We start from the raw sequence: 13,140 nt of genomic DNA on the forward strand, positions 1-13,140 counted from the left end.
TCGTCACCCTTCTCTGCACCTTTTCCAATTCCACTATATCTTTTTTGAGATGCGGCGACCAGAATTGAACCAATATTCGAGGTGCGGTCGCACCGTGGAGCGATACAAAGGCATTATAACATCCTCATTTTTGTTTTCCATTCCTTTCCTAATAATACCTAACATTCTATTTGCTTTCTTAGCTGGAGCAGCACACTGAGCAGAAGGTTTCAACGTATCATCAACGACGACACTAGATCCCTTTCTTGGTCCGTGACTCCTAACGTGGAACCTTGCATGACGTAGCTATAATTCGGGTTCTTCTTCCCACATGCATCACTTTACACTCGCTCACATTAAACGTCATCTGCCATTTAGACGCCCAGTCTCCCAGTCTCGTAAGGTCCTCTTGTAATATTTCACAATCCTCCCGCGATTTTAACGACTTTGAATAACTTTGTGTCATCAGCAAATGTAATTACCTCACTAGTTACTCCCATCTCTAGGTCATTTATAAATACGTTAAAAAGCAGCGGTCCCAGCACAGACCCCTCGGGAACCCCACTATCTGCCCTTCTCTATTGAGAATACTGACCATTTAACCTTAGTCTCTGTTTCCTATCCTTCAACCAGTTTTTAATCCACAATAGAACACTACCTCCTATCCCATGACTCTCCAATTTCCTCTGGAGTCTTTCATGAGGTACTTTGTCAAACGCCTTCTGAAAATCTAGATACACAATAACAACTGGCTCCCCTTTATCCACATGTTTGTTCACCCCTTCTAGTACCTGCACTTCCACAAGATCTATGGCTGGCATGTGAGCACCTACATGGGTGGTTCTAGGTCAGTTCCCACCCACCAATTCCCATCTGGACAGTTCCCACTGAACCAATTCCCGCCACACCAGGGAGGACAATTCCTACCCATAACCCCCAAAAATGCAAAAAACACACTAGGACAAAATCTCCCTCCCTTTTCTCTTCCACATTATTTGGGGGGCCAGTACCCCCCTCACACACCCCCCCCCCCCAACAGTGTTATCTTTTGCACATCCCTTTCCCCTTCCAGGCATGCAGTTCATGTGGGGCAGGGAGCAATATTCCCCCACACACACACACACACCCCCAATCTAGGTTTCAACTTAATTCATGTTTAATCTGGGATCTTGGATAGATGGATAGATACAAACTGCAGTTCATGTGAGGAGGCTATGCCCCCCCTCCCCCCCCCCCACACACACACACCCAAACAAGGCTTCAGTGTAATTCAGCCCCTCAAAATGAAACACTGATTGTAATTTATAATAAATTACTACTCTACCTATGAAAAGTTACTCTATTATTACATGTCGTCTATGTACATCCGTCTGCTGCTCTAATCTCCTTGCTTCAGACGCCGTAAAAAAAAAAAGCACCACCAGGACCAGGGGGTGGGCCTGGGCCCAAGATGAGTGGGCATCAGAACTCCGCCCTATCCCACAAGTGATTTGGTCTCTCCCTCTCTCGCCTGCATGTCATATGGTCTCTCAAACACCCCCTCCCCCGCACATCTTTTAAATAGCGGATTTTCACCGGCAGCAACTAATGCACACTGCTCATGTTGGCCCCACAGCCTTCCCTCTGATGCAACGTCCTGTTTCCGCATAGGTGGGAATACATCAGAGGGAAGGCTGGTATGCAGGAAGGACAGTTGTTGGGAATTTTCGGCTGGTGGGGCTTGGGGATCCCTGCCAGACACTTCATAGGTGTGCTGCTACTGGGTGGGCCTGAGCCCAAAGTGGGTGGGCCTGGGCCCACCCTTGGCTACGCCACTGGCCAGGACTTATGGGGCCCGATACAAGAAACAAGCTAAAGTCGGTTAAAAATAAGGCTAGGGAGGGTGAGAAATGTCTGGGAGGGGGAAGTCCTTGGTGGGAATGGTCTCAGCGGAAATTGGTGGGTGGGAACTGTCCAGGTGGGAATTTGCCTGATACCATATTAAGTGTATCAATACCTGGGTACGCTAGTATTTTATAACTGAACCTAGGCTGCTACCACACATGAGTCTCATCAATCTCCCACTTCTCCTCCCATGATATACACGTTAAGACTGTCCCCATACACTTTATGAGAATAACCAGTGGTCATTTAAGACGCCGCCCTCTGGGCCGATTCCATCCAGTTTATATCCTTTTGAACATGCCCTGGTGACAGTCTTCTGCTATCAGAGTCCCCAGAAAGACCCAGAATGGTAGGGGTACTGAAAGACGGATGGTGCGTGTGTGCGAGGGGGGCCTGGAAAAAAAGATGGATGGAGTGTGGCTGCAAGGAGGCAGTTTAAAAAAATGTGGAGAGAGTGTAGGGGGCTGGAAAAAGGTGAAAGAGGTGTGTGCACCATGGGAATGGGGTGGAGGTCTGCAGGGAAAACTGTGGTGGTGGGGGGGGGGGGTATTTCATGCCCGGAGAAGATGCCTGCCCTTATACTACTACTACTACTTATCACTTCTATAGCGCTACAAGGCATACACAGCGCTGTACACCATACATGAAAAGACAGTCCCTGCTCAAAGAGCTCGCAATCTAAATAGGATGGACAAACAGACAGAACAACTAAGAGGTAAGGGAATTAAAGAGGTTGGGATAAAAGGGTACAGGGCAAGTGAGTAGTGGTTAGGAGTCAAAAGCAGCGTTAAAGAGGTGGGCTTTTAGAATCTCAATAGTAGCAACATTCCATGTAGAATCTCAAATAGTAGCAACATTCCATATAGAACGTGAAATAGTAGCAACAGAATCTACTACTACTACTACTACTTATCACTTCTATAGTGCTACAAGGCATACGCAGCACTGTACACCATACATGAAAAGACAGTCCCTGCTTAAAGAGCTTACAATCTAAATAGGACAGGTAGCCAGACAGAACAACTAAGAGGTAAGGGAATTAAAGAGGTGGGGATAAAAGGGTACAGGGCAAGTGAGTAGTGGTTAGGAGTCAAAAGCAGCGTTAAAGAGGTGGGCTTTTAGAATCTCAATAGTAGCAACATTCCATGTAGAATCTCAAATAGTAGCAACATTCCATGTAGAACGTGAAATAGTAGCAACAGAATCTACTACTACTACTACTACTTATCACTTCTATAGTGCTACAAGGCATACGCAGCACTGTACACCATACATGAAAAGACAGTCCCTGCTTAAAGAGCTTACAATCTAAATAGGACAGGTAGCCAGACAGAACAACTAAGAGGTAAGGGAATTAAAGAGGTGGGGATAAAAGGGTACAGGGCAAGTGAGTAGTGGTTAGGAGTCAAAAGCAGCATTAAAGAGGTGGGCTTTTAGAATCTCAATAGTAGCAACATTCCATGTAGAATCTCAAATAGTAGCAACATTCCATGTAGAACCTTAAATAGTAGCAACAGAATCTACTACTACTACTACTTATCACTTCTATAGTGCTACAAGGCATACGCAGCACTGTACACCATACATGAAAAGACAGTCCCTGCTTAAAGAGCTTACAATCTAAATAGGACAGGTAGACAGACAGAACAACTAAGAGGTAAGGGAATTAAAGAGGTTGGGATAAAAGGGTACAGGGCAAGTGAGTAGTGGTTAGGGGTCAAAAGCAGCGTCAAAGAAGCAGGCTTTTAGCCTGGACTTGAAAACGGCCAAAGACGGGGCTAGACGTACAGATTTATCTACAGAGCGGAGTATCCGGGGGGGGGGGGTGTAGGGAGAGACAAGAATGGCTTGGGTATACCCTGGTTTATGATGTTTGCATTTAAAATAAAGCTGCGGCCAAGTTGTGCCATGTTAAGAAAATACCGTGTGTCTGTTATTCTTTAAATATCAAGAATACCATTAGGCCCGAGGGGTCTCGGCTGCCTATGTTAAAGCAAGGCGCAGTGCCCCAATGGGTGCACAGAGCCGCCATTAACATGGCGCCGTGCCCCGACGGGTATGCGCATTGATCCAAGCGGGGTGCGAGCAGGGTGAGGTGGGCTTGTTCCCACCCCTCAGAGGCTGGCAAGGGTTGGGAAAAAGGGGGTTTAAAACCCCTGGGCGGAGCCCGGACGTCCTCTTCTGGGAATTCTGCACACACAAAAAAAAGTGTATAGAAGTTTTTGCAGACTTTTCAATTTTCTTTGCACAGTACTCCCCCTAGAGTTATAAAATCTGTTTTACTGTTCTGGGACCTTGCCAGGTACTTGTGGCCTGGATTATCCACTGTTGGAAACAGGATACTGGGCTTAATGTACCGTCAGTCTGTCCCAGTATGGCAATGCTTATGTTCTTAAGGATTGGGAGGAGAGAGGTGATATTTCAGATTCTTTACTTTGAGGAGAAAAATTCACCCAAGAAACGCCTACCGGCGCCAAAGCATCCTTTCGCCTTTTACCATTGCCTTTTTGATCTATTTGGCCACCGTAAGATCATCACCTGTGATCACACCCAAATCCCATTCCTCTTTTGTGCACAAAACTACTTCAGCCCTTAAACTGTACCACTCCCTCGGTTTTTGCAGTGTAGATACGTGACCCTGCATTTTTTAGCATTAAATCTTAACTGTGAAATTCTAGATCATTCTATCCCTCACAACAGCAGCCGGGACACCAAAAGAAAACTATTTACATCTCAAATACTTCTTTTATTACTTTCTATATTTAAGCAAATTTATGCACCACCAGTGCATGAACTAGCTTCTGGCAGTTTATTGACCTGCTTATTTTCGAAGGAGAAGGGCGGCCATCTTCCGACACAAATCGGGAGATGGCCAGCCTTCTCCTGAAGCCGGCCAAATCGGTATAATCGAATGCCGATTTTGGCCGGCTTCAACTGCTTTCCATCACAGGGCCGACCAAAGTTCAAGGGGGCATTTTGGCAGGGTACGGAAGGCGGGACGGGGGCGTGGTTACAAGATGGCCGGCTTCGGCCGATAATGGAAAAAAGAAGGCCGGCTCTGACGAGCATTTGGCCGACTTTACTTGATCCTTTTTTGTTCATGACCAAGCCTCAAAAGGTGCCCGAACTGACCAGATGACCACTGGAGGCAATCGGGGATCACCTCCCCTTACTCCCCCAGTGGTCACCAACCCCCTCCCACCCCCCCAAAAAATTAAAAAACATTTTTTTGCTAGCCTCAAATGTCATACCCAGCTCCATCACAGCACTATGCAGGTCCCTGGAGCAGTTTTTAGTGGGTACTGCAGTGCACTTCAGGCAGGCGGACCCAGGCCCATCCCCCCCCCCACCTGTTACACTTGTGGTAGTAAATGGAAGCCCTCCAAATACCACCTGAAACCCACTGTACCCACATCTAGGTGCCCCCCGTTACCCTTTAAGGGCTATGGTAGTGTTGTACAGTTGTGGGTAGTGGGTTTTGGGGGGGGGGGGTTGGGGGCTCAGCACCCAAGGTAAGGGAGCTATGCACCTGGGATCAATTTGTGAAGTCCACTGCAGTGCCCCCTAGGGTGCCCGGTTGGTGTCCTGGCATGTGAGGGGGACCAGTGCACCACAAATGCTGGCTCCTCCCACGACCAAATGGCTTGGATTGGGCCGGGTTTGAGATGGCCGCCATTAGTTTCCATTATTGGCAAAAACCAATGGCGGCCATCTCTAACGCCGGCGATCTCTAAGGGCGGCCCAAATGTTGAGATTTGGTCGGCCCCGACCATATTATCGAAACGAAAGATGGCCAGCCATCTTGTTTCAATAATACAGTCGGGTACACCGCTTTACGGGGCCGTCATTACAGATAGGGCCGGTCTTAGCAAGTGCGGGGCTCTGTGCAGATCAATTTGGTGGGGCCCCATTCTAGCCCCTCCCCACCCTAGCCCCGCCCCACCCTAGCTCCGCCCCCACCCTAGCTCCACCCCATTGATAAGATTATTCCATTTTTAGAAAATTTTTTATTTATGCAATTTCAAATAAAGACAAATGAAGCTAAACTTGTACAAAAAACTGATTGAAATAATAAGCCCAATGCTATCATGACCCCCCCCCCCCCCCCCCCCCCCCGAAATTCAGTTCAAGTCCACTACAATTAGTAGTTCCAATTCTCATAACAAAGGAGAATAAAGGAAAAATACTAAGAAAAGATCCAGTACTTTCAAATTCCCCTATTTTTTAATTTAAAAAGGTTCCTTGGAAATGGATTTTATATGTGCTCTTTTCCTCTCCTAAGCTGAACGTGCTTAGAGAAATGCCCCTCTTTCTTGAGGCTACAATGCTATTTGCTTTGGAAACTCAAATTCTCCTAAATACTCATGATCTGGCCAGCGTAGCACCTTTAGATGGACAATTTTTAGTCTGCCCACTTGGGATTCTTTAGGTTTTCAATAACTTTGGGCAAATTAACAGTAAAGTCTGACACTAATATTCCTCTCCACTTGCCCCTGACCCCACCCCTCACATACACGCACCACTTTAGCTAACCTCTTGATCTGTTCCTGTCACTGCCCTTCATAAAACACTGAATTTTGACTTAATCACTGATGGGAGAATAATAGACTACTGCATAATAGCAGTTGGGGGGAAGAGGGGGTGGTGGTTGGGAGGCGAGGATAGTGGAGGGCAGACTTATACGGTCTGTACGGTGATGGGAGGCGGGACTGGTGGTTGGGAGGCGGGAAATACGGCTGGGCATACTTATACGGTCTGTGCCCTGAAAAAGACAGGTACAAATTCAAGGTAAGGTATACACATATGAGTTTGTCTTGGGCAGACTGGATGGACCATGCAGGTCTTTTTCTGCCGTAATCTACTATGTTACTATGTTACTATGTTACCTTTAAAATGGCACAAAAGGGGTTTGACACTTCCTTCTTCCTTATAAGAAAAGTTATCATCATACCTGGCTTGCCTTTGAATGTCAGTGGCACAAACTTGCTCCAGCTCGAGCTCCACTTGACTGTCTTTATTTATTTTTCAGTCGCACTCACTCGCACACCGGCTCACCTCCGACCAGGCTCCAGGCAGCTTTCCCGCTCAGTGACTCCCGCCCGCCAAACAGGAAATACCGCATCAGAAGGCGGGACATTGAGTGGGAAGTGAAACGCTGGGGTGAGCCATCACTGCAACTCTCTGTCGGGAGCCGGGGCCGTCGCGCTGGCGCTGCAACTGTCTGTCGGGGTCGTCGGTGCAACTGTCGGGGTCCGGGGAGGCGGGAGGCTGCTGACGGCGGGCTCAGCGGGGGGTGGGCATCGTGCCGCAATGTGGTGGGAGCGGAGCGACAGCGGCCAAGCGGGATCATGATGCGGTTGTCCGAGCGGGGGTCGGTCGGAATGAGGCAGAGTTGAGGCGCGCCGTGCGGGTCCCCCCTAAGCGTGGGGCCCTATGTGGCCGCCTCTGTCGCCTCTGCCTAAGACCGGCCCTGAATAGAGATGGCCACCCTTATAGATGGCGGCCCCGTTTGATTATACCCCTCTGAGTCAAATTCAGCTGTTTGGAGACTGTATTTTGCTTAATTGAAGGAACAAACAGAACATTCCAGAAAAGCCCAGCATGTTAAGAAAACCAGCTTCTGTCAAAAGGATGAGTCAGTAGCATATTCCGTACCATGTACGCAGAAAGAGCTTCTCCTGAAGTACACAGACAGGCAAAGAGGTAGGTGGGAAGATAGTGGCAATTTGCAAATGGACATTCCTCTGAGGTCAGAAAGAACCTCTGGTGGGCACAATGCAGGTGTGGAGATGAAGACGAGCAGTGAGAAACTGAGATTACGTCCGACATACCCTGGCATAAGAGCCAGGTTCACTGAGCAAAACTATTTGGAGACACCTGCCCAGCAAGATCCTGTTTCAGACGGCAGACACAGAGCTATGTTTGCGTAAGATTACCTTCTGCAAATACCTGGTCTAATTACCACTATTAATGAAACAGATGAAATATAAAAGATACTTTTGTGAATGGGTTTCACTTTGTTCCAGCCTGGATTTGTCAGTGTGCCAGTCCCTCCAGTCCATGCCTTTTGTCGGAGTTTCCTCCCTAGCTCCCATCCTGGGTTTAACCTGCAAATGAAGAGCTATAGGGGACGTCATAGGAGTTATAAGAAAGGCAATTTCTGGGTCAGACCAAGGGGTTCATTTCATGTTCTTCCGATCTGAGGAAGAAGGGCGACCTTCGAAAGCTAATCAAGAAATGTATTAAGTTATGTCCAATAAAAAAGGTATCATCTTATTTTCTTTTCCATGTTTTATTTTGTTTGAGTTCTATTTATGTTCTTCCCAAAAGACTCCAGCCACAAGGGTAGGGATCCTCCCCAGTAAAAGTACAGCCAATCAGTACCAAAGGGGGAGGAAGACCTCCTCCCACTCATACCTGGAGGCAGGGTCAGCTCAAGTGCCCCCCCCCCCCCCAAAAAAAAAAGCACTGGGGATGGGTGTTTTCTTCTTTCTGGTCAAGGAGCTAGCTCTGTGTGGGGATATATGTGAGGATGAAGGGTGTCTGGAGCAGGGGCTCTGGGTGGGTGTGAGAGGTCAAGAGTGAGATGTATAACGCAGGGCTGTGTGTGTGGTATTCATAGGGTGGCACCTGGGACTGTAGGGGTGTGTTGTGGGGGGTCTGTGGGTGAAATATCGAAGTGGGGGGGAGTAGGAGCCCTTTGTAATATAGAGGAACAGCAGGAGTTTGGTGTGGGAGTGTGTGGGGGGGGGGGTCATTGTAGGTAACACAGAAGGGCATAATCGAATGGGGCCGGCCATCTATAAGGGCGGCCATCTTCAAGGCCGGCCACGTAAAGCGGCGTCCCGACCGTATTATCGAAACAAGATGGCCGACCATCTTTCGTTTCGATAATACGGTCGGAGCCGGCCAAATCTCAACATTTGGGCTGGCTTTAGAGATGGCCGGCATTGGTTTTCAGTGATAATGGAAACTAATGGCGGCAATCTCAAACCCGGCCAAATGCAAGGCATTTGGTCGTGGGAGGAGCCAGCATTTGTAGTGCACTGGTCCCCCTGACATGCCAGGACACCAACCAGGCACCCTAGGGGGCACTGCAGTGGACTTCAAAAATTGCTCCCAGGTGCATACCTCCCTTACCTTGTGTGCTGAGCCCCCCCCCCAAATCCCCCCAAAACCCACTCCCCACAACTGTACACCACTAGGGATGAAGGGGGGCACCTACATGTGGGTACAGTGGGTTTTGTGGGGGGGGGGGGTTGGAGGGCTCCCATTTACCACCACAAGTGTAACAGGTAGGGGGGGGGGCCTGGGTCCACCTGCCTGAAGTGCACTGCACCCACTACAAACTGCTCCAGGAACCTGCATACTGCTGTCATGGAAATAGGTATGACATTTCAGGCTGGCATAGAGGCTGGCAAAATAATGATTTTTAATTTTTTTTTTTTTTTGGTGGGAGGGGGTTGGTGATCACTGGGGGAGTAAGGGGAGGTCATCCCCAATTCCCTCCAGCGGTCATCTGGTCAGTTGGGGCACTTTTTTGAGGCTTGGTCCTAAAAATAAATGGACCAAGTGAAGCCGGCCAAGTGCTCGTCAGAGCCGGCCTTCTTTTGTTCATTATCGGCCGAAGCCGGCCATCTCGTAACCACGCCCCCGTCCCGCCTTCTGTACCCTGCCAAAACACCCCCTTCAACTTTGGCCGGCCCTGCGATGGAAAGCAGTTGAAGCTGGCCAAAATCGGCTTTCGATTATACCGATTTGGCCGGGTTTAGGAGATGGCCGGCCATCTCCCGATTTGGGTCGGAAGATGGCCAGCCTTCTCCTTCGAAAATAAGTAGGACAGTAACACAGTAAATGACGGCAGATAAAGACCCGTACGGTTCATCCAGTCTACCCAACAAGGTGGCCAGAGCTGCAGCCGCCACTCCGTACAGCCCCAGTCACCCATGTTTAAACGCTGATTGTCAAGTTTCCACCATGTCAACCATATAGGCAGCCAAACACAATGGGGATGATATTGTGATTTCTGGACCTACAGTACTGACCCACCCAGCCAGTATCAGCCATTTGAGGTAAAGTCAGGCCTAGATTCAGTGTTTTCTTCTGGCATGGAGCTAGTTGGAAATCTTACAGCAGTAGATCCCAACCCGAGCCAATCAGCTTTTTCACAAATGTGCAGGACACAGATTTGCATGCAACGGAGCTAAAAGATATGCTAATTTGTCTCATGCATATTCAGTGTGGTAATCCTGAAAACTCAACTGGCAGAAGGTTCACAGTTGTCACCTGGCACCATATCAGAAGGAACAAGTTAACCCAGCCCTGGTTTTACCCAATCACATGCAGAGACGTGTCGTTCCCATTATCCCATTGAGTTTTCCAGGAAAATCAAAACTACAAATCCAGGTACACAACAGAGTAAACCCAGGACTGGATTAATCTTCCCCTTCTGGCATGGAGTACGGTTGACGTACAAGAGGATGGGCAAAAGCCAGACCTGGCTGTACTCACTCTGGTGCAGAGCCGGGACTAGGTTGTTTAGTTGTTGGGGAGGGGGAAGTGGTTGCATGGAACTGTGGCTCTCCTCAGAACCCGCCAGGACCAGGTGATCTGTCAGTCAAGATGGGAGCATGAAGGCAGATCAGTAGTGGACCAGAGCTTCCCAACCCAGGTTTTCAAGATACCCACAATGATTATGCATGAGATAGAACTGCATACAATGGAGTCAGTGCATTCAAATTTATCTCATGCATATGCATTGTGGATATCCTGAAAATCTGACTGGCTATGTAGGACTGGGTTGAGAAGCTCTGCTCTGGACAGATGAATCTCAGGTAGAAACAGAGGAACACGCCAAAGGGACATTTCCAGACTTCACAGCCCATTTCCCACCTTTAAATAAGCTATAGACTGTACAAGAAAAGTCCCAAGGGTTTCTATGCATAAATAACACCCCCCCCCCCCCATCCCCCAGTCAGTATCAGCCATCCAGTAAAATTACCATATACCTGCTAGAATAATTATCTGAATGATGCTATGAGGAAATAAATCTGGATTCTCAACACAATTAGACAGAATCTCAGTATAAAATCTACATCTCCAGTTCTGTAACACACACCAGCGGCGTAGCCAGAAGGCAATGTTGGGTAGGCTAATGCGTTTCCTCTCGGCCCCTGTCCTCCTTCCCAGTGCCACCATCACCAAACTTAATATCTCAGCTGAAACCCCTGGGCCATCAGAACCATGTGGCAATCGATGACAAGTACTCCCAGCTGCCAACACTGCCACCCCACAAATGTTGTGTTCTCAGGCTACACAAGAACTAAGCATACACAAAAACCAAGCACAAAGAGCTGACCATGCACGAGAACTGAGCACATATGAGGTGAGCATGCACAAGATGAACTGAACATACATGAGAAATAAGCATGCGTGAGTACTGAGCATCCACGAGAACTGAGCATGAACAGCGTGCTGGTGTCAGCAGCTGGAAGCACTGACTGGCCCGAGGGTTCGAGCTGAGGACGTCATCAGTTGGTGGGACTTGGGAAAATAGATCAAGCTGGACTTTTGTCGATCTTTAGATCTAGTTAAAATGGTTTTGTTCCTCATTTTCCTCTCAAACCCTCAGTCTCCAGATGTTCCTTATCTTCTTTTTTCTCAACTTCCAATTCCCCCCCACCCAAACACCCATTCCCTAGTCCTCCCACTGTCATCCTCTGTACTCACCCTCCCAAACCATCATCTACCACTTTCGGACTCACATTCCCTCACCAGCCCCAGCTCCCCTCCCCTCCCCCCCCCCCCCCCCCCCCCCCATCATTCAGTCCGTGCTGACTTCTTCTCTTACCTCTACCCAGCTTCCATTGCCCCTCTTTCCCTTCCTCCCCAATCCTATTTCCACAGTCTCACTTGGGCTTCTACAGTCCCCTGTCCCTTTACGTTCTCTTTCGGTCTGTTGTACCCCTCCGCATCCTTCATTGCCCCAGGTACAAAATAAGTACCTGTATATATGTAAACCGCTTTGAATGTAGTTGCAAAATACCACAGAAAGGCAGTATATCAAGTCCCAGTTCCCTTTCCCCTCACACAAAATCTCCGCTTCTTCCTCCAGGGACTTTCTCCCTCTTCCTTTTTTGAGGGCTCTTTCCCCTTTACACCTGTTCACTTATGACACTCTTCCCCTCGCCATCCTCCTCCCTCCCTCCAGACACTCCTTTCCCTTCTTACCCTCTCCCTCCTCTTTTCCCCCCTGACCCTCTGAACCCCCAAATGTCTGCAGGACGTATTTAGAAAGCCCAGTTCTAAATGTTTTCTCCCATTTTTTGGTCTATGGGAAAATCCGTGTGGATTGGGAGATGTCAGGATAGGACTGGACTTGGGTTTTTTGAGGATATGCTTTAAGTCATTCTTGAAGCATTCTTACCAAACGGGACAGGGACTTATTCCCTCCATGCTGTTCTAGGGTATCCATCTTACCCCCTTTCAGTACATCCCCCTCTTTCTCCTGCATCCCATCTATCTGTCTGTCTAAATGTAAGGAAAAAAATGTTAATATGATTTAAATAAAACCTTTCAGATAAGACATCTGTTTACATCCCACACACAGAACACAATGCAAGCAATAAGAATATTATATAATAAAGATAAATAAAAATGAATCTGATCCTGCACCTGCACCCCCCCCTTCCCCCTCTCCCCCTCTCCTCTCCCTTTCCCTCTTCCTCCTCCCGCCAGGTTTATCTCCTCTTCATTGTAATCTTTCTTAGACAGTCTCTACCTTTTCATCCTTTTTCTTCTCTGTGTTCTTTCTCACCTTTTCCAGTGCTTGAGAAGCCAGCAGTGCCTGCACCCTGGAATCCAGGAAGCAGGGATCCGGCTCCTTCTCTCCTCCCCCAGGGCAGTCCTGGCTCTAGAAACACTTCCCCTCCCTCGGGCACTGGAAGGCTCAGGATAGCATAACCCTCTCATTCCCCAGGGTCCTGGCAAAATCCCTTGTCTATTGATTAACCCCCCCCCCCCCCAATTCCTCCTCTCCCTCCTACATCTACAGGGACACTCCCTGCCCTCACTATCCCTTCCCTCCATTGCCCTCCTCGGCCCTCCCTTCTTCCAGTGTCCCCTCTATCTGATTCCCCTTCCCCTCCCTTATGACCTTTATGAGCAGGGAAGAAATTTTAATAGTGGTTCTGACTTTATTTACACATGGAGGGACTGAGCTTTCGGTGCACCCAATTGGCAAAATCTCTTCTAATCCCAGCGGAATATCACAGTGTG

The 13,140-nt window shown here is 48.4% G+C and overlaps 1 protein-coding gene across 1 annotated transcript in view; it reads right to left on the bottom strand.

The window, feature by feature from the left end:
- The window catches only part of LOC115468191 (protein sel-1 homolog 3-like), a 159,108-nt gene extending 146,420 nt beyond the window's left edge, over positions 1-12,688 (bottom strand). Inside the window, exon 1 of the mRNA XM_030199729.1 lies at positions 12,644-12,688. Within this exon, the coding sequence (XP_030055589.1) occupies positions 12,644-12,651 (8 nt within the window). The 5' untranslated portion in view covers positions 12,652-12,688. The remainder of the gene's footprint in view (positions 1-12,643) is intronic.
- Between the last annotated feature and the right edge of the window lie 452 nt (positions 12,689-13,140).

Source organism: Microcaecilia unicolor, chromosome 4, assembly GCF_901765095.1.
Source record: "Microcaecilia unicolor chromosome 4, aMicUni1.1, whole genome shotgun sequence".
Classification (NCBI taxonomy): domain Eukaryota; kingdom Metazoa; phylum Chordata; class Amphibia; order Gymnophiona; family Siphonopidae; genus Microcaecilia; species Microcaecilia unicolor.